Source organism: Phoca vitulina, unplaced genomic scaffold, assembly GCF_004348235.1.
Source record: "Phoca vitulina isolate PV1807 unplaced genomic scaffold, GSC_HSeal_1.0 scaffold9, whole genome shotgun sequence".
Taxonomy (NCBI): domain Eukaryota; kingdom Metazoa; phylum Chordata; class Mammalia; order Carnivora; family Phocidae; genus Phoca; species Phoca vitulina.
This window is the reverse complement of record NW_022589712.1, coordinates 51,225,078-51,252,699: the sequence shown is the minus strand read 5'-3', so window position 1 is coordinate 51,252,699 and position 27,622 is coordinate 51,225,078. Positions and strand designations below refer to the sequence as shown.

The 27,622-nt window shown below is 35.7% G+C and overlaps 1 protein-coding gene across 12 annotated transcripts in view; it reads left to right on the top strand.

Annotated features, from left to right (window-relative positions):
• Positions 1 to 27,622, top strand: part of CEP57L1 (centrosomal protein 57 like 1) — an 80,176-nt gene that overhangs the window by 33,329 nt on the left and 19,225 nt on the right. For 5 of the 12 annotated variants that reach the window (XM_032408106.1, XM_032408104.1, XM_032408098.1 and 2 more), the window contains exons 2-5: positions 15,729 to 15,804; positions 17,000 to 17,165; positions 19,357 to 19,536; positions 21,499 to 21,620. In XM_032408106.1, coding sequence (XP_032263997.1) covers positions 15,802 to 15,804; positions 17,000 to 17,165; positions 19,357 to 19,536; positions 21,499 to 21,620 — 471 coding nt within the window. In that variant the 5' untranslated portion in view covers positions 15,729 to 15,801. Of the gene's footprint in view, positions 1 to 15,721; positions 15,805 to 16,999; positions 17,166 to 19,356; positions 19,537 to 21,498; positions 21,621 to 27,622 lie in introns of all 12 variants that reach the window. The other 7 variants (XM_032408102.1, XM_032408101.1, XM_032408107.1 and 4 more) reach the window with 4 other exon arrangements.

Genomic DNA, 27,622 nt, shown 5'->3' with positions numbered 1-27,622 from the left:
TTAAAGAGGGCACGTACTGAATGGAGCGCTGGGTGTTATACGCAAACAATGATCATGGAACACTACATCAAAAACTAATGATGTAATAATGTATGGTGATTAACATAATAATAAAAAAATAAGGCCCATCAATACGCTGCCTACAAGAGACTCATCGTAGACCTAAAGACACCTGTAGATTGAAAGGGGATGGAGAAGCATTTATCATGCAAATGTATATCAAAAGAAAGCTGGAATAGTAATACTTCTATCAGACAAACTAAATTTTAAACCAAAGACTAACAAGAGATGAAGAAGGGCACTATGTCATAATAAAAGGGACTATCCAACAAGAAGATCTAACAATTGTAAATATTTATTCCCCCAACATGGGAGCACTCAGATATATAAAACAATAACAAACATAAAGGAACTAATTGATAATAATACAGTAGTAGTAGGGGACTTTAACACCCCACTGACATCAATGGACAGATCATCTAAATAGAAAATCAACAAGGAAACAATGGCTTTGAAGACATGCTGGACCAGATGGACTTAACAGATATATTCAGAACATTCCATCCTAAAGCAGCAGAATATACATTTTTTTCAAGTCCAGAGTAGATCACATACTAGGTCACAAATCAGGCCTCAAAAAGTTACAAAAAGAGTGAGATCATACCATGTATATTTTCTGACCACAATGCTATGAAACTAGAAGTCAACCACAAGAAAAAATCTGGATAGACCACAGACACATGATGGTTAAACATCATGCTACTAAACAATGAATGGGTCCACAGGAAATAAAAGAATAAATTAAAAAAAAAAACCATGGAGACAAATGAAAATGAAAACACAATGTTCCAAAACCTTTGGGATTCAGCAAAAGCAGTCCCAGGAGGAAAGTATATAGCAATACAGGCCTACCTCACAAAGCAAGAAAAATCTCAAACAACCTAACTTTACACCTAAAGAAGCTAGAAAAAGAACAACAAATGAAGCCTAAAGGCAGCAGCAGAAGGGACATAATGAACATTAAAGCAGAAGTAAATGGTATGGAAACTGAAAAAACAATAGAACAGATCAATGAAACCAGGAGCTAGTTCTCTGAGAGATTATTAAAATTGATAAACCCTAGCCAGACATATCAAAAAGAAAAAAGACCCAAATAAATAAAATCACAAATGAGAGAGGAGAAATAACCAACACCACAGAAATACAAACAATTATAAGAGAATATTATGAAAAACCATATGCCAACAATTTGGACAACCTAGAAGAAATGGATAAATTGCTACAAACATATAAACTACCAAAACTGATACAGGAAGAAATAGAAACTTGAACAGACCAATAACCAGCAAAGAAATTGATTCAGTAATAAAAAAATCTCCCAACAAAAGTCTAGGGTCAGATGCCTTCACAGGTGAATTCTACCAAGCATTTAAAGAAGAGTTAATATCTATTCTTCTCAAACTATTCCAAAAAATAGAAATGGAAGGAAAACTTCCAAACTCATTCTATGAGGCCAGCATTACCCTGATACCAAAACCAGATAAAGACTCCACTAAAAAAGAGAACTACAGGCCAATATCCCTGATGAACCTGGATGCAAAAATTCTCAATAAAATACTAGCAAATCGAATCCAACAGTATGTTAAATGTATCATTCACCATGATCAAGTGGGATTTATTCCTGGGCTGCAGGGGTGGCTCAATATTTGCAAATCAATCATCATGATACACCACATTAATAAAAGAGGATAAGAACCATATGATCTTCCCAATAGATGCAGAAAAAGCATTTGACAAAGTACAATATCCATTCATGATAAAAACCCTCAATAAAATAGGTTTAGAGGAAATATACCCCAACATAATAAAAGTCATATATGAAAAACCCATAGCTAATATCCTCAATGGGGAAAACCTGAGAGCTTTTCCTTTATGGTCAGGAGCAAGACAGGGATGTCCAGTCACCACTGTTATTTATCATAGTACTGGAAGTCCTAGCCTCAGCATTCAGACAACATGAAGAAATAAAAGGCATCCAAATCAGCAGTGAGGAAGTCAAACTTTCACTATTTGCAGATGACATAATACTCCAAATAAAAAATCCAAAGACCCCACCCAAAAATTGCTAGGATTGATACACGAGTTCAGTAAAGTCAGGACACTAAATCAATGTACAGAAATCTGTTGCATTTCTATACACCAATAATGAAGCAGCAGAAAGAGAAATCAAGGAATCAATCCCATTTACAACTGCACCAAAAATGTTAAGATACCTAGGAATAAACCTAACCAAAGAGGCAAAATATCTGTACTCTGAAAATTATAAAACACTGATGAAAGAAACTGAAGAAGACACAAAGAAATGGAAAGACATTCCATGCTTGTGGATTGGAAGAACAAATATTGTTAAAATGTCTATATTACCCAAAGCCATCTACACATTTAATGCAACCTCTTATCAAAACACCAACAGCATTTTTCACAGAGCTAGAACAATCCTACAATGTGTATGGAATCACAAAAGACCCTGAATAGCCAAAGCAATCTTGAAAGCATCAAAATAAAAAGCAGTTTTCTTGTTGTTTGTCTCTTTCTTTTTTTCCCTTTGTTTATCTCTTTTGTTTCTTAAATTCCACGAGTGAAATCATATGGTATTTGTCTTTCTCTGACTGACTTATTTCACTTAGCATTATACTCTCTAGCTCCATCCATGTTGTTGCAAACAGCAAGATTTCATTCTTTTTTTATGGCCCAGGAATTGTCCATTCTGTGTGTGTGTGTGTGTGTGTGTGTGTGTGTGTGTGTGTTTGTGTGTGTGTGTATATATACACCACTCTTCTTTATCCATCCATCAGTCGATGGACGTTGGGCTGTTTCCATAATTTGGCTATTGTTGATAATATTGCTATAATCATCGGGGTGAATGTATCCTTTCAAATCAGTATTTTTGTATCCTTTGCGTAAATACGTCTTAGTGTGATTGCTGGAGGGTAGGGTAGTTCTATTTTTAACTTTTTGAGGAACTTCTATACTGATTTCCACAGTGGCTACACCAGTTTGCATTCCCACCAACAGTGCACAAGGGTTCCCCTTTCTTGCCATCCCCTGCTGTTTCTTATGTTGATTTTAGCCATTTTGTCAGGTATGAGGTGATATCTCATTGTAGTTTTGATTTGTATATCCCTGATGATCAGTGATGTTGAGCATCGTTTCATGTGTCTGTTGACCATTAGGGTGTCTTCTTTGGAAAAATGTCTACTTATGTCTTCTACCCATTTTTCAATTGGATTATTTGTTTTGGGGGTGTTGAGTTTCATAAGTTCTTTATATATTTTGATACTAACCCTTTATCAGATATGTCATTTGGAAATATTTTCTCCCATTCTGTAAGTTGCCTTTTAGTTTTGTTGATTGTTTCCTTTGCCATGCAGAAGCTTTTTATTTTGATGAAGTTCCAATAGTTTATTTTTGCTTTTGTCTCTCCTGCCTCAGGAGACATATCTAGAAAGAAGTTGCTATGGCCAATGTCAAAGAAGTTACTGCCTGTGTTCTCCTCTAGGATTTTAATGGTTTCCTGTCTCACATTTAGGTCTTTAATCCATTTTGAATTTATTTTTGTGTTTGGTATAAGAAAGTGATCCAGTCTTCCCAACACCATTTGTTGAGAGACTGTCTTTTTTCCATTGGATATTCTTTCCTGCTTTGTCGAAGATGAACTGACCATGTAGTTGTGGGTTCATTTCTGGGTTTTCTATTCTGTTCCATCGATCTATGTGTCTATTTTTGTGCCAGTACCATACTGTTTTGATCACTATAGCTTTGTAATACAACTTGAATCCAGAATTGTGATGCCTCCAGCTTTGCTTTTCTTTTTCAAGATTGCTTTGGCTGAATAGGGTCTTTTCTGGTTCCATACACATTGTAGGATTGTTTGTTCCTGCTCTGTGAAAAATTCTGTTGGTGTTTTGATAAGAGATTGCATTAAATGCATAGATTGCTTTGGGTAATATAGACATTTTAACAATATTTGTTCTTCCAATCCACGAACATGGATTGTCTCTCCATTTCTTTGTGTCTTCTTCAGTTTCTTTCATCAGTGTTTTATAGTTTTCAGAGTACAGATATTTTGCCTCTTTGGTTAGGTTTATTCCTAGGTATCTTATCGTTTTTGGTGCAGTTATAAATGGGATTGATTCCTTGATTTCTCTTTCTGCTGCTTCATTATTGGTGTATAGAAATGCAACAGATTTCTGTACATTGATTTAGTGTCCTGACTTTACTGAACTCGTGTATCAGTTCTAGCACTCTTAACTATAGAGAACAAATTGATGGTTATCAGAGGGATGGTGGGGGGATGGGTGAAATAGGTGATGGGGATTAAGAGTACACTTATTGTGATGAGCACTAATACATGGAATTGTTTAATCACTAAATTCTACATGTGAAACTAATATTACACTGTATGTTAACTAACTGGAATTTAAATAAAAACTTAATTAAAAAAGATGAGTGTAAAGAATGATCAATAAAAATTTAATTATGAAATAAGCAAACCAAGTTTATTGGATGTAGTGCTGACTTACTGCCATATTGTTTTTTCCCCTCCTGTTTTCTCTTGTGGTCTTTTTTCAACACTGAGATTGCGGACTACTTGACAGCAAAAGCCATGCCTTGGGTGTTTCTTATTTCTACAGGGTATAGTATATGAGAGGTAGATAACTAAATATTTATGTGTTTCACTTTGACTCATTTGTTACCACTTTCTCCTGCTTTTTCCCCTCACTTCTTTGATCACCTTTGAGATATTTTCTTCCTTCATTTGCCTTCTAAATGTTAGTGGTCTTTAGCATTCTGAGCCCCACCTTTTTCTCTCCTAAGTCTGTAATTCTTAACTTCTTAAAATTTTCCCTAAATGTGTCTGTGGGGCACCACAATGGATAGATAACAGTAGCTCTCTAATGAACAAAGGCATTGAATCTCAGCCACCCTTTTCCATGCAGACACACACACACTGAAAATTGCTAATCTTTATACTTTCCTTGGGTGATCTAATTGATAACCAAATTTGTATCTCTAGATCTAACCTAGCCTGCTTACCTAAACACTAGACCCATATTTCAGTCTGATTGCTGAATAACTTTGTCTCCAGCACCTCAAACTTGACATATCTAAAACAGAATTCATTGTTTTCCATTAGACTTCTATCTCTTTTTATATTATTTCTTATTTCCATGAATGCCATTGCCATCTCTTCACTTGACCAGGTGAAAATTTTGGGAGCATTTTTTATTCTTTCCTGTCCCCCATTTCCCCATTTCACATATCTAGTTGGTTCCTAAACCCTTTCGATTGTATCTTCTCAGTATCTTTCATGTTCATCTCATCTACTCCAGTCTTAATTCAGGCCTATATTATTCCTTGTCTTAATTACTTCAGTAACCTCTTTGTCCCTCTGCCAATAATTTCTTCCCCCTCCAGTCTATCTGTCTCATAGCCATCTGAATAACCTTGTCAGAATGTAAACATGATCATGTTATTTTCCTTTATATCCTTCATTAGCTCCCCATTGCCTGATCCTATGGAAGACAGACTCTTCAGTGTGATGTACAAAGTCCTTTATGGTTTGGCCCTTGCATACCTTTTTAGCCATCTCTTACTGCCAACATTTATTCACTGTGCTCCAGTCAAATTCACTAGGGTCTATCATGTCCCTCAATGATTTTACATTCTATCTCCACTAAATAAATATTTCCAAATTTTGTGTTCCTGTTAAGCCTCTTGTTTGCTTGTTTTGGTCTCTGTCTTTCATATCTTTCCTCAGTGTCTGGTAAGTCTTGATTAAACAACTTAAATCTCAGAGTCAGGCAGTAAAAAACTGATTGGAAACTCGAAATCCATCCAATCCATTTATTTTATCATCTTTAGTATCTTTGTTAACTTGGGCTAGTCATATTCCCTTCATCAGGATATTCCCATCTCCACTTGGATATAATCTAGACTACCAATGTTCTGAGAACTGAACGTTCCTGCCTTGAGTCTGGTGCTACCCTCACCTACGCTGAGTGTCCCTCAATCCAGAGATACTCTGTAGTTCCCTTTTAGAAAAAACAAAACATAAGTTCCAGTCTTCTTCCCAGATGGGGGTAAAGCAGTCTTCTGGCTTCATAGATAGACGAAGGGAGTTTGGGCACATAATTTACTAACCTAAACTTTCATCGTGTTTTCTAGTGTTTGCCTCTATCTTAACTCTTACTTACAGAGGTACAGCTAAGTCCTGAGCCACTTGGAGGTTCTGCAGAGTAAACTTAAAAGTCGCTTTTCTTACTTGGATTAGAAGACTGCCTTTTTTACATTAGCTCAATCTATTACTATTTGTACATCTGTCTTCTATTTTTCCAAAGTTTTGTTGTTGTCCTTGCAGGTTGATATCTTTTTTAAAAAAGTGTTTTAGTATTATTTTAGTGTATTTCCAAGAGGGAGCAAAAGTTAGTGTGTATCTCCACTCTGGCATATTTACCTAAACTCCTCATTCAAAACTGTTTGTAATTCTAAATTATTTCTGGCTTTACTTATTTCTCCATCAATCAGGAAGAGTTAGATAATCTCTCTTTTGTATTCCCATGACACTCGGTGTATGCTTTTGTTATGGAACTGATCCCACTGAGTCATATCTTGTTTTTAACTTGTCTCCCCTACCACATATTGTTATGCAACCAATCTACAGAATTTTTTCATCTGGGAAAACTGAATCTCTATAACTCCCCATTTACCCTTCCCCTTAGCCACCATTCTACTTTCTGTTTCTATGAACTTGACTACTCCAGATACCGCTTATAAAGGAATCATACATTATTTTCTTACTGGTTGTCATATTTCACTTAGCATGATGTCCTCAGTGTTTATCCATGTTTCAGTGTGTGTCAAAATTTCTTTTTTTTTTAAGGCCAAATTATATTCCATTTTATGTATATACATTTTGTTTATCTTTTGATGGATATTTGGGTGGCTTCCACCTTTTGGCAATTGTGAATGATGCCATTATGAGCATGGATGTACAGATATTTTCTCAAGGGACCCTGCTTTTTAGTTATTTTGGATATACCCAGAAGTGTCATTGTCATTTAAGACATTGACATTTTTTAAGGAAAATGGTTTCCCCCTCTATAAAAAATAGAATGTGTTTCATTTGGGGCTTTAATGATGTTTTCTTATGTTGAGATTCAGGTTATACATTCCTGGACAGAATACTGCTTAAGTGACATGTCTTCTTCAGGGCTTCACATACAGAGGCACATGATGTCCATCTTACCTCTTAGGGGTGATATTAATTTTAATCATCAATTCAAGTGTTATTCTGTTTCTCTTATATAGTTACTCCTTTTTTTCTTGAAACTTACAAGCCATCTGTGGAAGAGATACTTTAAGACCGTGCAGATATCCCACTCCTCATCAAAATTTCTACCTTTGGATTAGTATTAATGCTTCTTGCCTAAATTAATCTTTACTATGATGGTTGCAAAATGATGATTTTTCCAAATCCAGTAAGGGCTATTTTTTAAAAAAGATTTTATTTATTTATTTGAGAGAAAGAGCACAGAGGCAGAGTGAGAGGGAGAAGCTGACTCTCCACTGAGCAGAGAGTCCTATGCGGGACTCGATCCCAGGACCCTGAGATCATGACCCAAGCCAAAACCAAGACTAGGATGCTCAACCGACTGAGCCACCCAGGTGCCCCTAAAGATTTCACTTTTAAGAAATCTCTGCACCCAACATGGGGCTTGAACTCATAACCCTGAGATCAGGAGTCACATGCTCTACCACCTGAGCCAGCCAGACACCCCTATAGTGTGCTTTTCTTACTCTCAGTTTACAGATTGTTTACCAGGTACTCTGTTGTCTGAATCCTGCTAGTGAACTCTGTATTTAATTAATGAGTAACCAAATAATATTCACTTTCTACTATTGAAGAAGAATAAACTTTACAATATGGAGTAGCTTTGAGAACTTTAGCTGAATGGAAAGTTATAAACTCTCCTTTTTAAACCATAAATCTCATTCTATGTGCGTAATTAAAACTGGTTGGTCTAAAGCATTTAGTATCTCTTAAGTATGTCTAAAGTTGTTACAGTTGCAAGCAATATGACAGATTAGATGTTCAGAGAAACCTCCTCTGGTAAAGAACACAGAAATGCTGCATAAAATGTTAAAACAACTTTTGAAAGGCATGGCTGAGTTGGAAGCAAAGTAAGGGAGGAAGTATGAGGCTGTATGTAATGAGAAAGCCCAGTTCCACAGGGATAAATGAGCCCTAGAACCCATTTTATCCCCAAGGACACCTTCTGTGATCCCTCATGGCCCAGAACCTGGGCATTAAGGAGGTATTTCTGCTTCTATGGGGCAAGGGACAAATTCTGATGGGCATACTCAGTGGTAAGTTTGGACACTGCAGTGTAAAAAGCTGGGATCCCCAAAGGATAAAACCTTCTATTAGTGACGGGAAAATAACCTGCTCTTCAGAATGACACTGTTTCATCCTTGGCTTTGGATGAAGTGAACAAAAAGAATCTCTCCTCATCACAATTCTATTCTCATGTGGGTTTGGAGTTGGAATTCATACTGCCAAAAAAAAAAAAAAAAATCTCAATATAAAAGTTGTTTAATGGTGCCTTGGGTTTGGGGTGCCCTAAGGACCTAGCAGAAACAAACAGAAATCTTCTCTGAAGAAAAGTTCTTTATATACTGGCTTTGGAATATTTCCCTAGTTAAAGTTCCGAGCATACACGTTTATTAGAGACTATTCTTGGGATCAATACATGAGGAAGGGAGAGGAAGGAAGTACTATTAGGCAGAGAAGTCCAGCTTCAGTGAAGACCCAACCAAGGTTTCACTGCTACTACAGGGAGCTCTGGAGATGGGGTGATCCTTTGGAATTGACTTGGATTGGGGCAAGAGGGTCAGGCCTTTTTACCCTCATTGGATGTGGGCTGCCCCTGGAAGGAGCCTTGACCTTAGATGAGACAGTATTCTTTAGACAAAGCAATCCCCAAAGAGGGCCAGCAGCCAAGAGCCACTTTCTGGCAGCATTCCCAGGAGCTGTGGGAAAAGTTCACATTCCTGAAAGGGAATCCAGGCAGTGCATCATAATGTCCACCACGATGAGCAAAGAAAACTTGCAGGTGAACATAGCAAACACTGACTTTATAAATCAAAGCAATATTGTCTAATTTGTGTGGTTAAAAATAGAACTAAAAATTTCAGAACCATAGTATTATATGAGTCTGGAGGGGAGTGATTGGAATTAATGCCTTCTAAGATCTGGGTTCTGTGATAGAATACTGTACAGAAGTGAAAATGAATATCATACAGCTTCATGTTCCAACATAAATAACAAGATACTTTAAATGAAAAAAGTATGTTTCCATTTATATAAAGTTTAAAAACCACAAACACCAAACAATATATTGATAAGGATATGTACAAATATGATAAAACTATTTAATAGGCATTAAAATGAGTAACACAAAATTCAAAGCAAGTAATGGGAAAGGCACACAGAGGGCTTCCACAGCACTATCACTATTTCTTAATCTAGGTGTAGATACACAGAAATCTGTTTTGTTACAATTCCTTTAACTATACATGCATGTATTATGTATATAGTAAATTATTTTTTTAACTCTATTAAGGTATTAAGAAGAAAGGAATCTGCTGGTCTTGGTGACCAGAACATGCTAAAGTTATCTCTTAAGTTAGTATTCAGCTGTGCTAATCTGGATCTAGTCAAATCTACTGAGATTTAATCAGAAATAAGTTATCAGTTATATGATTGAGTCATCTCCATTTGATTTATCAATTTTGCCTTCAATTAGGGGATGGGATTACTATTTTACAGGCATTTCAGATACAGTGATGAAATTTGAAGTTTGAAAATGATCCCAAAATCTGCAGCAAGTTTTTGTTAGATGAATTCAGTATGTAATATAATAGCTATCACAGTCAATATTCAATGCAACATCTATATCAATAAATATAGAAGCTCTACTTTTTTCTCCCAAAATCTGTTTAATCCATAAAAATCAGAGAAAGCAGCTTTGAATTCTGCATGAAGATAGTGAGCTTTGTCTCTCTGGAGACATAGCAGAGCTTAGATGACTTGTTAAAGATAGTGTGAGAATAAGTTTGTATTCAACGGTTAGAATAGCTGGCCTCTAAGATGCTCTCAGACTTTACCAAGATTACATGGTTCTATGCTTGATTCAGTATTTCTTACCTCTCATTTCTCTCCAGAAGGCATTTTCCTGATGACTCTCCATTAGGGTAGTCTCTGTTTAGATAAATACAAATCAACCAAAGTCCTTAAGAGAGAATATTTTTCTCTAGCTTCATGGATTTTGGAGTGCAGGAAACTTGAGCTGTGTGGTTAGTAATTAGTTAGTGTCTCTGGACTTTGGCTCCTACATCTATAAAATGAGTAGATTGCAGCTGATCTAAATTTTAAATGGATATATGAAATTTCCCTGTCAATTCTAGAACTCCCAAATATTTATGACTTATACAGATTTATGGTACCATGGACTTCTCAAACATTTTGAATATAGTCACCATTTCAAACTAAATAACTTGAAATATATCCTTTGTCACCTCTTAATACTTTTTGGAGGAAAGTATAAGATAATGATTTTTCTTTTTTTTTTATTATGTTATGTTAGTCACCATACAATACATCATTAGTTTTTGATGTAGTGTTCCATGATTCATTGTTTGCGTATAACACCCAGTGCTCCATGTAATACGTGCCCTCCTTAATACCCATAACCGGGCCAACCCATCCCCCCACCCACCTCTCCTCTAAAACCCTCAGTTTGTTTCTCAGAGTCCACAGTCTCATGGTTTGTCTCCCCCTCCGATTTCCCCCCCTTCATTTTTCCCTTCCTTCTCCTAATGTCCTCCATGCTATTCCTTATGGTCCACAAATAAGTGAAACCATATGATAATTGACTTTCTGCTTGACTTATTTCACTTAGCATAATCTCCTCCAGTCCCATCCATGTTGATGCAAAAGTTGGGTATTCATCCTTTCTGATGGCTGAGTAATATTCCATTGTATATATGGACCACATCTTCTTTATCCATTCGTCTGTTGAAGGGCATCTTGGCTCCTTCCACAGTTTGGCTATTGTGGACATTGCTGCTATGAACATTGGGGTGTATATGGCCCTTCTTTTCACTACATCTGTGTCTTTGGGGTAAATACCCAGTAGTGCAATTGCTGGGTCATATTTTTAATTTTTTGAGGAACCTCCACACTGTTTTCCAAAGTGGCTGTACCAACGTGCATTCCCACCAACAGTGTAGGAGGGTTCCCCTTTCTCCACAACCTCTCCAACATTTGTTGTTTCTTGCCTTGTGAATTTTTGCTATTCTAACTGGTTTAAGGTGGTATCTCAGTGTGGTTTTGATTTGAATTTTCCTGATGGCTAATGATGATGAACATTTTTTCATGTGTCTGTTAGCCATTTGTATGTCTTCTTTGGATAAGTGTCTGTTCATGTCTTCTGATAATGTTTTTTAAAAACCAGACTCTAGGGGCACCTGGGTGGCTCAGTCAGTTCAGCATCTGCCTTCATCTCAGGTCATGATCTCAGGATCCTGGAATCGAGCCCCATGTCAGGTACCCTGCTCAGTGGGGAGTCTGCTTCTGCCATTCCCTGCCCCCATGCTCTCTCTCTCTCAAATAAATAAATAAAATCTTTTAAAAAAAAAAAAAACAGACTGTATTTCACTGTATTCTAAAGTTAGCTGAATTTGATTGTACCTTAACCTTCAGATTAGTTATTTATATGTCCCTGTATTTATGTCCCTATAATTCAAATTTCTCATATTTTTATAATTTTACAATGCTGTAATTTTTTGAATGACACTTTAATTCTTAAGTCTATAGCAGTATTCTTTCATTTTTAATATAAACTATTAAGGGAATAAATATTTTACAGTATTTTAGGTAAAAAGGCTAATATTTGGGTCAGAAACTAATTCAAATACATATAAATTAAATATGAGTCAGAAGCATGATTTTAGTTTTATTCTCCCATTTGATTATGCTGGGAAATTTTTAATTATTTTAAATTATTGCATACAGGATAGCACATTAATAATTTCCTATTCAATTCATTAAGCTTAAGAAATTACTAACAATTATAGGGGGAAAATAAATCAAGGCAGAGTTAAATAATTGTTACACATCTTTTCAAGTAGGGAACTCTAAATTGCAAGTAACTTTATTATGTCCTCTAAATAGCATAGACCTTAGGCATCTGTTGTTACATCCTTATCACTGTTCCTGTGTTTCATTCACTGTTGAACAAACGTATAAGTTGCAGTCAGTGTATTAGTTTGCTAGGTCTTCCAAAACAAATACCACACACTGCGTGGCTTAAACAACAGAAATTTATTCTCACCGTTCTGCATGCTACAAGTCCAAGATCAAGATGACAGTAGGTTTGGTTTCTTCTGAGGACTCTCTCCTCAGCTTTCAGATGGTTGTCTTCCCACTGTGTCTTCACTTGGTCTTTTCCTGATCCCTGGCACAAAAATCCCTGGTGCATAATTTGTATATCCAAATTTCCTCTTTTTCCAAAGACACCAGTTAGATTGGATTAGAGCCCATCTTAAGGGTTTCATTTAAACTTAATCACCTTTTTAAGGCCCTATCTCCAAACACAGTCAGTCTAAAATACTGGAGGTTAGAGCTTCAACATATGAATTTGGGGGGAATAATGAATTCAGTCAGTGAAATTGGATATAATGTACTTTCCTGCCACAGAAGTTTTCAAGAATGAAAATTATTGATTCTGTGCAAGTGACTTGCATGATGGGTAGAATTGTTTGCGCTGTGACTTAAGGCAGGTTAGCTCACAGGATGGATGACATGACACAATTTATAAGTCCTGGATGATTTTAAGCCAGATAATTGAAGTTCTCTGCAAAAGGACATTCTAATTTGAATAAAATTTCTGTGTCTTTTGCTGGTTTCTCTTCCTCTACTTGCCCTTTTAGTATGGGGCCTTTGGAACTGTCTTCAGTTCTTACATTATATCATCAGTGGTCTCTTTCTTTTCAAAATCAGTTGACTTTTTTTTTTTAAGATTTTATTTATTTATTTGACAGGGAGAGACACAGCGAGAGAGGGAACACAAGCAGGGGGAGCGGGAGAGGGAGAAGCAGGCTCCCCGCTGAGCAGGGAGCCCAATGTGGGGCTCGATCCCAGGACCCTGGGATCATGACCTGAGCCAAAGGCAGATGCTTAACGACTGAGCCACCCAGGTGCCCCCAGTTGACTTTTTTTTTTTTAATCTAAACTACTCCCTCCTTGAAACAGTCTCCTCTCTTTATTTCTGACATCATACTTTTCTGGTTCTTTTCCGTCATAGGTTTCTCTTTCTCTTGTTTTCCTTCCTTATCTGAAATCTTTTCTATTTATACTCTTCCTTTCAAGTGACTTCTATTCTCTATGGCTTTATATACCATCCATATGCTGACAATGCCATTCTTTGTATTTCTATACTAGACCTATACTATTCTCTATGGTTTTATATACCATCCATATGCTGACAATGCCATTCTTTGTATTTCTATACTAGACTTCTCCAAGCTTTAGACTCTTCTATCAAACTACGTGTTTCATATCTTAACTTGGATGTCTCACACTTAGACTGGTTTTGACACATATCAGTACTATATGAGTATTAGCCATGGTCTTCATTTTTTTAATAAATGGCTACCCAGTTATTTAAGCTAGAAAACTCAATTTCTCCCTTTTCTTCTCCTCTTAATCCAGTTTGTCACTTCTGTCTTCAAGATACATCTTGCTTCTATACACTCTCTTCATCTCCACTGTCACCACCCTAATCCAAATGCAGCATAATCTCACACCTGGCTAACTGCAAATGTCCCCAAACTATGGGCTGTTAAATATAGTGATTAAGAACCCAGGCTTTGGAATTGAACTGGCTAGGTTTAATTCCTTGCTCCACCACTTGCAAGTTGTATGACCTTCAGTAACCTCTCCCTCTATTTCTTCATTTACAAAATGAGAATTATAATAATAATGATAACAGAGCAGTTTAGGAAACAGAGAGTACCCCATTCCTAGAACCCATTGTAGTATCTCTGACTGTCTCCTAATGCTGTCTCCCTAATAGTCCTCTGGGATTATGCAGAGCTGATGGCACAGTCAGCCACTAGCAGGAATAGACACTGGTTGTTAAAAAGGACCATTTTGGAACAATTGTTTTCCTCAAGAACAAGTAAAAAGGCTTTGCAGTACAGTATTTGTGTCTAGCACAGTTTTTTGGGGGGAGGGTATTTCTTTATGCAGTGGCTCCTTAGTTGCAGCCCACAAAGGTATTTTAATTTTATATACCATAGAGAAAATGGATCATTTTCCTGGTTGTTTACAAGCTGTCAGTAATGGTTCTAGTTATAACTTAAGTTTCCCTAAGCTTTACTAGGCTATTGATGCAAATAAGGCCCACATTTCACAGCCTTTTGCCCCCCTTGCAAATCCTCTGAAATGCTCCACAGGAATTTTTGAGGTCTTTTCAATGACCTACAGCTAGGCTCCATACCAGATATGTCAAAATCCTTGGAGGTTGGGGCTTAGGCACCTCTCTACTTTCAGAAATTTTTTCTCTAGAAAGTTCTGTCATACATGCCCATGAATATGTCCCTTCCAGCTGCTCTCTCTCTTGCTGAACAGTACTAACAATGCACCAGAGCCCTCAAAATGTCAAAACTGTGTTAGTGATCTCTAGCAACTTTCCTCTTCATTGGAATATAACATTCCACACAAGGCAGGACAGCTAATGCCCCAATCTTTTATAGAGATATTGGTGAAATATTTCTCAGTTTTTACTTACAGTCCTCTCCCTTCCCAACACCCATGTGTGAGTCCATGGGACTGGGTCAGAGATGAGTTAGAATGACCATGACTGTACTTTACTCAAAATTACTCCTCCCTTCCTCCATCAAGTAAGGCTTTGACTTTGCATCAGCTTTCTGTACTTCTTTCATCTTCCTTCAGAGTGAGTTTTTCTCCTAGAATGCCACAGTTCTTTATGTATATAAACTTCTACTGGGTTTATGCACTTGTTTGTAACATAGGACTAGATTGTAAGGATTAAGCTGGGACCTCTATTACAATGCCATCCACTGAGCATCCTAGCGTGTCTTCTCTCATTTCTGTACTGTTTCCTTTCTTTTTCTTCACCTACCAGTGGGTTGTTATTCTGCTTATCCCCACTTTAAGATGTGTTTACACATTTAATTTAAATAAACTTTAGTCTAATTTTTAACTTATTGGCATCTTCTAAGTAGTCATTTCATTTACATTAAAAACCTCAAATTTGAATTTGTTTTTTAACTGGCACAAAATCCAGTTTGTAAAATAAATACTATATTTGGTAAAGAGGAAGCAGAGTCCTCCCAAGGACCTCAGGGTATAATGACTAATGGCAAGATTTCACTCTTCTTATTATTGGAGAAAGTCACCAGGAGCCTAAAACTGAGCTATCTTGAGTAATTCCGAGGTTCTTGGGATAGTTTCAGCCATATACCTCTCTCTGAAGATGTACAATCACGTTCAGAACTTCTGTACTTTGGGATCTTACCTCTACTTCATTGTGAGCCAGCTGTGACTAACTTTGCTCTCTTGTTTTTTGAGGGAACAGCAACTTAGATAGATGCAATCTCCCATGGGGAGCAGACAGTATCTGAGCAGCAACAACCCGGAGGGATGGAGACATGGTTAGTAAATGGTAGCTGATACTAATAACAATAGCAAAAAAAATGATTGCTTCTCAAGAGCAAAGAACATCAAATATTCTAGAAAGCTTCCTAGGCTATTTAACTTTTATTTATTTTATTAAAGATTTATTTATTTATTTTAGAGAGAGAGAGTGTGTGTGTGTGTGAGCTTGGGGAGGGAAAGAAGGGGAAGGAGAGGGAAAGAATCTCAAGCAGGCTTCCTGCTGAGCACAGAGCCCAGTGAAGCGCTCTATCTCATGACCCTGAGATCACGATTTGAGCTGAAATCAAGAGTGGGACGCTTAACTGACTGAACCACCCAGGCACCCCTTTTCTAAAGTAAATTACAGAAAGGAAAATAAACGATTTGGGGAAAATTAGACCAAAAAATTATCTGCTAAAATGGTTAAAAGGGCTCTCCTAAAAAATAAAACATTAAAATTAAGTATAACCTCCCAGAATGACAAAGCTATTTTAGGTTCTTCAGATTGAGAACCATTCTAAACTATGATTAGAATGCTGGGTGCATTGGGGTGCTGCTTGGGTTAGTTAAGTGTCCAACTCTTGATCTCGGCTCAGGTCTTGATTTCACCATCTGAGTTCAAGCCCCACATTGGGCTCCATGCTGGATGTAGAGCCTACTTAAAAAAAAAAATATTGGCACATTAAATGGAGTTGTGTCATATCCGATGATTAGATTCAGAGATTGATATATCCAAAATTACCCTTGAAAATCCCTTAGGAAGCCAGTACATTGGAATTCAACAGTCTTTGAGGATTGGATTATATGGGTGGCTTGTGTTTCAAAGCTATGTTGTCTTTTAGAATATGTACTTTCCCTAAGAATCCTAGAGTCACACTGTTTGTAGAGAAGTGCTCAGTTGATGAGAGGTATATGAACTTATGATCAGCTGAGAAACCAGTAAATTCACACCACCCATATAATTAATGCTCACTCCAGGGCATTTGCTCACTGAAAATCAGGCAGAATTGTCCATACTATTTATACAGTAAATAGTCATGTTTCTTTCTTGTATTGATGAGCTTATTATAGTTGAACTTGTGATAATTAACTTTATAAAGAAACAACTCCACAGTATATGATTATGTATTTATGTTAAGTTTCACCTAATATTTTTGTCATTTAAATAGGAAAGAATGATGCTATACTATATTATTCCTTTATTCTCTACAGATAATGGATTCTGAATTAATGCATAGTATAGTAGGAAGCTATCTTAAACCTCCAGAAAGAGTTTTTATTCCATCATTTACCCAGAATGATGAATCATCTCAGACTCACCACTCTGCAAACTTAGAAGCTACCTCTCCTAAAATGCTTCATAGTCCAAATAGCCAAGGTAATTCTAAAATAAAGTCATATTAAAAATTAAGGGAATGATATGAAATGTTATATAAAACTTTACATCTTTACATAGAAAATAATATGATTATGTGTTTAATTTTAATAAAATTATTAGTTTTGACTCTGTTGCTTAAAGTTTCTATAAACATAAGTTATTTAACATTTTTTATTTTGGCTTCTTCAGCTGTAAGATGAAGATTAACCACCTAGACACATACTTACAATTTTATCCTAAAAAATCATGAGAAAATAGGAAAATACTCTTTGAAGAATCAAAGGTCGGATTTGGAATCCTTCTAAACTAGATGATTAGAATACTAGTGAATTAAGTAAAGTTGTATCTTATTCAAGGATTAAATTCGGAAATTGCCTATTTCCAAAATTACCCTTGAAAATTCCTTGGGAAGCTAGGACATTGGAGTAACTACAAAATACAAGTATTGTAACTTTTAAAATATAAACTTAGGGGGAGGGACGCCTGAGTGGCTCAGTCAGTTAAGCGTCTGCCTTCGGCTCAGGTCATGATCCCTGGTCCTGGGATGGAGTCCTGCACCGGCCTTGCTTGGTGGGGAGCCTGCTTCTCCCTCTGCCTGCCGCTCCCCCTGCTTGTGTGCTTTCTCTCTCTCTCTGACAAATAAATAAATAAATAAAATCTTTAAAAAAATAAAAAAATAATAAACTTAGGAGGATATCAGAATTGAATTAGGAAAACATGCCTATGCCATACAAATTACCTTCTAAAATGCTGGTTATCACCTGTTTTTTTAATATTCTATAATAAAATGTTACCATTAATAAATAGACTAGCTCTGTGGAGTAAAAAACCACAAGAAATATTCCGAATCAGCAAACCAGGTATTGCATTTCTAAAGAGCAATAAATATAATTTCTTTATCTCATTTGTAAAACAAACAAACAAACAAACAAACAAAAAGAACCACATGGTAATCTCTAGCAAACATCTTTTTAATTGGTTATGAACTACAGGCAAACCTTGGAGATATTGTGGGTTCGGTTCCAGACCACCACAATAAAGCGAAATATATCACAATGAAGTGAGTCAAATGAATTTTTTGGTTTCCCAGTGCATATAAAAGTTACATTTAGACTATACTGTAGTCCATTAATTGTGCAATAGCATTGTGTCTAAAAAAACAATGTACTATATATCTTAACTAAAAAATACTTTATTGCTAAAATGTTAGGTATCATCTGAGCTTTCGGTGAGTCGTAATCACTGATCACAGATTGCCATAACAAATATAATAATAACAAAAAGTTTGAAATACTGCAAGAATTACCAAAATGTGACACAGAGACATGAAGTGAGCAAATGCTGTTGGGAAAATGGTGCTGGTAGATTTACTCAAATAGGGTTGCCAGAAACCATTGTTCAATTTGTAAAAAATGCATTATCTGTGAAATGCGATAAGGTGAAGCACAATAAACAAGGTATGCTGGCATATGAAAATTAACCTATAACATTTACTTATATTCCATTCCACTCGTTTTATAGTTTGAAGTTATAACAGAATAGAAAGTGTTATTTGAAAATTTTAGAACTCTGAACATACCTGAATCATGATGATATTAATATACCTGAATAAAAATCACAGTAGTACATGTGCACCACTTAAAATCTTTCAAGCCTGACATGAGTTAAACCACTGGGTTATAATTTTTCTTCTGGTGGAAGAAACTGTCTTCTAACTCATATGTTCTGATTATTAATACTAAATCTTAGACAAAGAAACAATAAATGTTTGTGATTTAACTAAAATTGAACATATCAAGAACCGAGAAAAACCTTTAACATTAAACCTAAATTTCCATGTTAATTAGTGACACTACATCTTAATTTTCTTTATCCATACTCAGACTCTTATGCCTCCTAGACTGGACATTATTTGAAGAGATTTACTTTATTGAATTAAAAATTTTGATTATTAGCTCTCTCAAACCTAGAAAATTACTAAATACAATCATAAATATATTGTTTTTAGAAGATCTATTAGAAAAAATTTGTCCCTCTTTAGAGTTTTAGTGATTTTTTTTTTTTTTGAGGAATATATGTTACTTGTATGTTTTTCTGGCTCACTAACAAAAATATACTGTTCACTTTTATTGCTACTATGTAAGTGTTCAAAAATTTTCATTGAAGTAACAAGCAAATTTTTTTTCAACAGCTCTTATTTTAGCCTTAAAAACTCTTCAGGAAAAGATTCATCGTTTAGAGTTGGAGAGAACACAAGCTGAAGATAACCTAAACAGTCTTTCCAGAGAGGCAGCACAGTATAAAAAGGCCTTGGAGAAAGAAACAAATGAGAGAAATCTGGCACACCAGGAACTGATAAAGCAGAAAAAAGGTAAGGAAATTCAATAGTTCTCAGAAACAAGGAGTTATCAAAATTTACAACTTGAAAATAAAAAGCCCAGTCTAAGATTTACTCAAATATCTTTGTTCTTATATATATTCAAACCTTGAAGCCTTGTTCACAGACAATTTGATATTTGCATTAAATAGGTATCTTTGAGCTTACTTCTATTATATATTATCCCAGTTCATAAATTCTTGAGATTAAAAGACACATTAAGTTTTTTTTCTCCGAAGTTTAAAACTTTTATTCTTCAAAATATACTGTTAAAATAAGACAAGTAACAGATTGTGAGAAAATGTTTGCAAAACAGATATCTGAAAAGGATTTGTATTGAGAATATATAAAAAATTCTCAAAACTTAATAATAATAATAAAAGGAAAACAACCTACAGAAAAAGTGGGCCAAAAATTTGAACAGGCATTTTATAAAAGAAGATATACAGGCCAGTAAGCACATGAAATGATCCTCAGCAAAACTAGTCAACAGGAAAATACAAATAAAATCACAATGTGATACTAATGTATACCCACTAGAATGACCAAAATTAAAGGATGTAATAATATCCTGTATTGGTAAGGATGTGGAGAAACTGAAACTCTCACATCTTATTGGTGAGACCATTAAATGGTGCAACCACTGCAGAAAACAGTTCAACAGATTCTTGTAAAACTAAAACATATGCTATCCATACAACCCTGTAATTCCATTCCTAGGTATTTATCCAATAAATACAAAGATATTTCCATAAGAAGACTTGTACTTGAATATTCATATCAGCTTTACCCATAGTTGGCCTAACCTGGGTAAAAGACACATTAAGTTTTTAGACAGATTGTGTTTAGAAATTAGAATATTTTCAGAATACCAACAAAATCTAATTTTACCTATAATTAAAATACTTTATATATTCAGTCAACACTGGTTTTTAAAATTTGAAAATAAAAAGCAACACTAGTAATTGAACAATACAGAAACCATAAAAATGAATAAAAAATTTTATTGACTCGAAAGATTAATTAGAGGAAATGGACAGGTAAGTAGAGGTTTCTGTGGAAATTATGAAAAAGACATTCAGACATAAGTTTTAGAGATTTAGAACATAAGTTCTTTTTTTTTTTTAAGATTTTATTTATTTATTTGACAGAGAAAGACACAGTGAGAGAGGGAACACAAGCAGGGGGAGTGGGAGAAGAAGAAGGCGTCCTGCTGAGCAGGGAGCCCGATGCAGGGCTCGATCCCAGGACCCTGGGATCATGACCTGAGCCGAAGGCAGACACTTAATGACTGAGCCACCCAGGCACCCCTAGAACATAAGTTCTTTATATAATTTTTACTTCATAATGTATGGCTTTCTTTTTCCTTGTAGTACATTCACCCTCCTAAATAAGGTTCAAGTTTGTGTTTCAACTTATAAATAGAGTGAAGAAATGAGAAGATTTTTTCCTGAGGATGTTGGAGAAAAGTGGTCTAAAGAACTGAGGAAAGTAAAAAATTAAAGAATTTGAAAGAGGCTAATTACTTCTTAGGAAATAACTATGCTGTCAGTAGTCAAGAGCAGAGGAAATGGGAATGGAAGATTGGATATACCTGAGTTTCCTGAAAGAGAAAAATATATTGATAGGAAAGAGACTTTAGGTCCTCTATTTTTTCAGATAATGTCATTTCCCAGGAACAGCCAAGATGTTTATCATCCCACAAGTCACTGACTTCTTACTCTTTCAGAAGTTTGCCCTGTGGGTCTTTTAGGGGAAGACAGTGTTAAACTAGTATTATGTAGTTAATGAGATATGCACAAAATATATGTCCACAACTCTTACAGAGTCAGTACTTAGAACTAAAGAATCCTTGAGCTTTTAGTTCTTGACTGAATTTATATAATGTTTCTTGTGATTACCAAATCTCTGATCTATGTGATAATCTAGACATTATTACTTTTTCTTTTTTCACAGATATTACTATACAGTTAAGCTCAGCTCAGTCTCGCTGTACTCTTCTAGAGAAGCAACTAGAATATACAAAGAGAATGGTTCTCAATGTAGAACGAGAGAAGAATATGATCCTAGAACAACAGGTAAACACATTTTCTATAGGAATATAATTTAATATGTTTTTGAAGAATATTTAATGTCATGGGAAAATTGTATCATAATCTTAAGTAGGATAGAAAGCTATATTGAGGAGATTTCCACTTACAGTGAAGTAGAGTAGGTCATTTGGACCAAGCTTTCTGTAGAAGAAAACAAGAAAAACTGGGCAGGATATTAAAGAGTAAGGAAGGGAGGAAGGAAAAAGGATAGAAAAGAAAGGAAGGAAGGGAGACAGGGAGGGAGGAAGAAAGGAAGAAAAGGGAAAAAGACATAAAGGCATTGGAGAGTTAATGAAGTCATGAAAATCACCAATTCAAAATCTGTCTGTGTACTTAAATCTGAAGAGGTTGGCCTCCAGAGAGGTTGATTTCAGGCCCCATCCTTCTTAGGGATTTCTGATTCCAGAAGAGTCCATTGAGAGGCTAAATAAAACTTTTTTTTTTTTTAAGATTTTGTTCATTTATTTGAAAGAGAGCAGAAAGAGAGAGAGAGAGCTCTCTCACATGAAGTGGGGAGGGGCAGAGGGAGAGGGAGAAGCAGACTCCCCGCTAAGCAGGAGCGCGATGCGGGGCTTGATCCCAGGACCCTGAGATCATGACCTGAGTGGAAGGCTTGACTGACTGAGCCACCGAGGCGCCCCTAAATAATGCTTTTGAAAACTATGGGGCTTAAGAAATTGAAGTTAGATTCCGGGGCCTATCAAGAGTAGGAACCATAATAAATCTCTTGTGCTCTGAATGCTTTGTAAAGGTGAACAAGAAAGAAAACAACCCAACTTACAACTCTATGAGAGTAAATCTTAGTCCCTGAAATTGGATTAAAGGGATCCTGGATAGCTAATGTTCCTGGGGACCTCAAATTATTTCTATAAACATTTCTTTAACACAGTGAAAAACTTTCAATCAGACATAACCAGGCAGAAGGAGTTAAGACACTATGAAAATTGCTTTCATTAGTGTTTTATAGTTTTCAGAGTACAGTTTTTTCACCTGTTTGTTTATTCCTAGGTATCTTATTGTTTTTGGTGCAATGGTAAATGGGATTGATTCCTTAATTTCTCTTTCTGCTACTGCTTCATTATTGATGTACAGAAGGTAACAGGGGTGCCTGGGTGGCTCAGTCGGTTGAGCATCCCGACTCTTGATCTCAGCTCAGGTCTTGATCTCAGAGCTGTGAGTTCAAGTCCCACATGGGGCTCCATGTTGGGCATGTAGCCTACTTAAATAAAAACATTTTTTAAAAAAAGAAAGAAATGCAACAGATTTCTGTACATTGATTTTGTATCCTGTGACTTCACTGAATTCATTTATCAGTTCTACAGTTTTTTGGTGGAGTCTTTCAAGTTTTCTATATAGAGTATCATGTCATCTATAAATAGTGAAAGTTTTACCTCTTCCTTGCTGGAACACTGATGAAAGAAATTGAAGAAGACACAAAGAAATGGAAAAACAATCCATGTTCGTGGATTGAAAGAACAAATATTGTTAAAATGATTATACTACCCAGGCAATCTACACATTTAATGCAATCTCTTATCAAAATACCAACAGTATTTTTCAGAGCTAGAACAAACAATCCTACAATGTGTATGGAACCACAGAAGACCCCGAATAGCCAAAGCAGTCTTGAAAAAGAAGAGAAAAGCTGGAGGCATCACAATTCTGCACTTCAAGTTGTGTTTCAAAGCTATAGTGATCAAAACAGTATGGCACTGGCACAAAAATAGACACATATCAATGGAACAGATTAGAAAACCCAGAAATGAACCCACAACTATATGGTCAATTAATCTTCGACAAAGCAGGAAAGACTATCCAATGAAAAAAAGACAGTCTCTTCAACAAATGTTGTTGGGAAAACTGGACAGCCATATGCAGAAGAATGAAACTGGACCACTCTTACACCAAACACAAAAATAAATTCACAATGGATTAAAGACCTAAATGTGAGACAGGAAACCATTAAAATCCTAGAGGAGAACACAGGCAATAACTTCTTTGACATTGGCCATAGCAACTTCTTTCTAGATATGTCTCCTGAGGCAGGGGAGACAAAAGCAAAAATAAACTATTGGAACTTCATCAAAATAAAAAGCTTCTGCACAGTAAAGGAAACAGTCAATGAAACTAAAAGGCAACCTACAGAATGAAAGAAAATATTTCCAAATGACATACCTGATAAAGGGTTAGTATCCAAAATAATATAAAGAACACCCCCAAAACAAATAATCCAATTGAAAAATGGGCAGAAGACATGAGTAGACATTTTTCCAAAGAAGACATCCTGATGGCCAACAGACACATGAAAAGATGCTCAACATCACTGATCATCAGGGATACACAAATCAAAACTACAATGAGATATCACCTCATACCTGTCAAAATGGCTAAAATTAACAACATAAGAAACAACAGGTGTTGGTAAGGATGGGGATGGCGAGAAAGGGGAACCCTTGTGCACTGTTGGTGGGAATACAAACTGGTGTAGCCACTGTGGAAATCAGTTTTGAAGTTCCTCAAAAAGTTTAAAATAGAAGTACCCTACAATCCAGCAATCACACAACTAGGTATTTACCCAAAAGATACAAAAATACCAATTCAAAGGGATACATGCACCCTGATGTTTATAGCAGCATTATCTACAATAGCCAAACTCTGGAAACAGCTCAAGTGTCCACTGACTAATGAATGGATAAAGATGATATATTCATTCTTTTTTATGGCCAAGTAAGTATATCATTACTTGGCCATAAAAAAGAATAAAATCTTGCCATTTGCAACAACATGGATGGAACTAGAGAGTATAATGCTAAGCAAAATAAGTCAGTCAGAACAACACAAATACCATATGTTTTCACTCATATGCAAAATTTAAGAGACAAGATCAAAGGGGAAAAAAAGAGAGAGAGAGACTAACAAATCAAGAAACAGACTCTTAACTGTAGAAAACAAACTGATGGTTACCAGAAGGGAGGTGGGTGGGGGGATGGGTTAAATAGGTGTTGAGGATTGAGGAGTACATTTGTTGTGATGGGCACCAGGTGATGCATGGAACTGTTGAATCACTCTTGTACACCTGAAACTAATGTTACACTGTATGTTAGCTGGAATTTAAATAAATTTTACTTAAGGAAAAAAGACACTATGAAAAGAAATAGCATACATAACAGACTATGTAAGCACTCTTACAAGTTAGTTCCAGCTGGGTGCTGGCCCTAAGAGACACAGACTTTAAAATAATTATGCTTGGGGCACCCGGGTGGCTCAGTTGGTAAGTGTCCAACTCTTTGTTTGAGCTCAGGTCATGATCTCAGGGTTATGAGATCTATCCCTTCATGGGGCTCCATGCTCAGCATAGAGTCTGCTTGAGATTCTCTCTTCTTCCCCCCACCCCACCTTCCACTTACTCATTCATTCTCTCTGTCTCTCAAATAAATAAATAAATAAATAAATTTTTTTTTAGATTTTATTTATTTATTTGACAGAGAGAGACACAGCAAGAGAGGGAACACAGCAGGGGGAGTGAGGGAGGGAGAAGCAGGCTTCCCGCGGAGCAGGGAGCCCAATGCGGGGCTCGATCCCAGGACCCTGGGATCATGACCTGAGCCAAAGGCAGACACTTAACAACTGACGCACCCAGGTGCCCCAATAAATAAAATCTTTAAAAATAAAATAAAATAATTATGCTTGTTATAATCAAGGACATAAAAGACAGGATTGGCATTTTCAGGAAAGCATTGGAAACCATAAAATGGCAGAGCAGATTTGAGAAAGAACCAAATAAAAATTGTGGAACTGAAAAATACAGTACCTGAAATTTAGAACTGAATGGATGGATCTAACAGATTGGAAGAGATAATTAGTGAACTGGAAGGCAAAGTCATCCAAATCAGCAAAGAGGCAAAATGAAAGTAAATTCAGAAAAGAGAGCAAGAGGCATAAGTTAGAGTGAGAAGGTCAAACTTAAGTGTTATTGGAGTTCCATTAGGAAAGGTGAAAAAATGGGACAGAAGCAATATTTGAAGACATAGTGACTGAGAATTTTCCAAAATGGATTAAAAAATTCACACCACAGATTCAAGAAAACTAATTCCATAAAACCTATAAAACTAAATTAGGATAAATAAAAAGAAATATATACCTAGACACCTCATAATGAATAATAAGACAAGCATAAAATCTTAAAAGCTGGTGGGGAAAAAAAGATTACATTCAAAGGGACAACAATGAAAGTAACAGCTGACTTCTCAACTTGAAAGTACTGAATTCAGAAGACAATGGATTGATATAGTTAAGTATTAAAAGAAAATACCTACCAATCTAAAAATCCTAAACCTGGGGAAAATATCCTTTAGAAATAAAGATGAGGGGTGCCTGGGTGGCTCAGTCAGTTAAGCATCTGCCTTCAGCTCAGGTCATGATCCCAGGGTCCTGGAATCGAGCCCCCCTGCTCTCTCTCTTTTGCACATGCGCACTCTCTCTCTCTCAAATAAATAAATAAGATCTTAAAAAAAAAAAAAAAGATTAAATAAAGACATTTAAAGACTAACAAAGACTGAGATCATTTGTTACCAGGAGATCCATTCTAAAAGAAATGCTAAAAGACATTATTCAGACAAAAGGAAAAGTATCTTAGATGGAAGGTGAGAGATGCAGGAAAGAAATAAGAGCAATGAAGATGGTGTGTGTGTGTATATATATATATGTAAATCTAAATGAATATTGTATACAACAATAGTAATGTTTTATGTGGTTTAAAGATATATAAAGGATTAAAATTAATGAGAACAATAGCTTATAAATTAGGAAGGGGTAAGTGTAGTTTAAAGTGTTGTAAGGTTTTGGGGTACCTGGCTGGCTCAGTTGGAAGAGAAGGCAATTCTTGGTTGTGAGTTTGAGCCCTATGTTGGGTGTAGAGATTACTTAAAAATAAATAAAAACTGAAAAAAATTACTAAGTGTTGTAAGGTTTTTGCATTGTTTTGGAAATGGTTAACAGTAACAATCAATACTGGATTTTAATGGGTCAAGTATTTAATAGGTTTTTCCAGGAACTATAAAAGTTGACTGCAAAATTTATACGGAAAAGCAAAGGTCCAAGAATAGCAAAACTATTCTGAAGAATAAGGTCCTGCTCTACTACATATTGAAACAAATTGTAACTCTATCAAAATTAACATATCTGTATGGATAGACAAGCAGAATAAAGGAATAGAATATACTCAGAAACAAATTCACTTACATGGAAATAATATACAACAAGGATGCCATTGCAGATCAGTGGGGAAAAGATAGACTTCAATAAATGGTTTTAGGAAAATTGGTTGGCTATGTGAGGAAAAAAGAATGAAATCTCAATCTTACATCATACACAAAAATCAATTCTAGGTGGGTTAGAGATTTACATGTAAAAGGCAAAACTTTGTAATTTTTAAAAGCAAATGCAGAACAATGTCTTGATGACCTTGGCGTGGAGAACAGTTTCTTAAACAAGATATAAAAAGTAACAAAACAGTAGAGAAATGGGCCCAGTTATGATGAGGCATTTTGCAGGAAAAAAGAAATCACAAATGGTGATACATTTATAGAAGAATTATCATTCTCATTAGTAACTAGGAGAATGCAAATTAATAGCACAATAAGGTACTACTTCACATCCACCAGTTTGGAAAAAACATATAAACCTGGTAATTCTGGGTTTTATAAATGAGGGTACAACAACCAGAAGAGCAACCACTTTATAAAGTTCATAAGATAAAATATAATATTTTATCTTATAAAATAACCTAGAAATTCCTATCCTAGCTAAATATTGTAGATCAGTGACTTTTAACAGTTTTTTAAATGTTTTTTATTTAGGTATAGTTTACATATGGTGAAATGTGGAGATCTTAAGTGGAACGTTCAGTGATTATTGATAAATAAATATACTCATACAATCCATAGTATGGATCCAAATAACAGAAATTCTCTCATATCTCTGTCAAG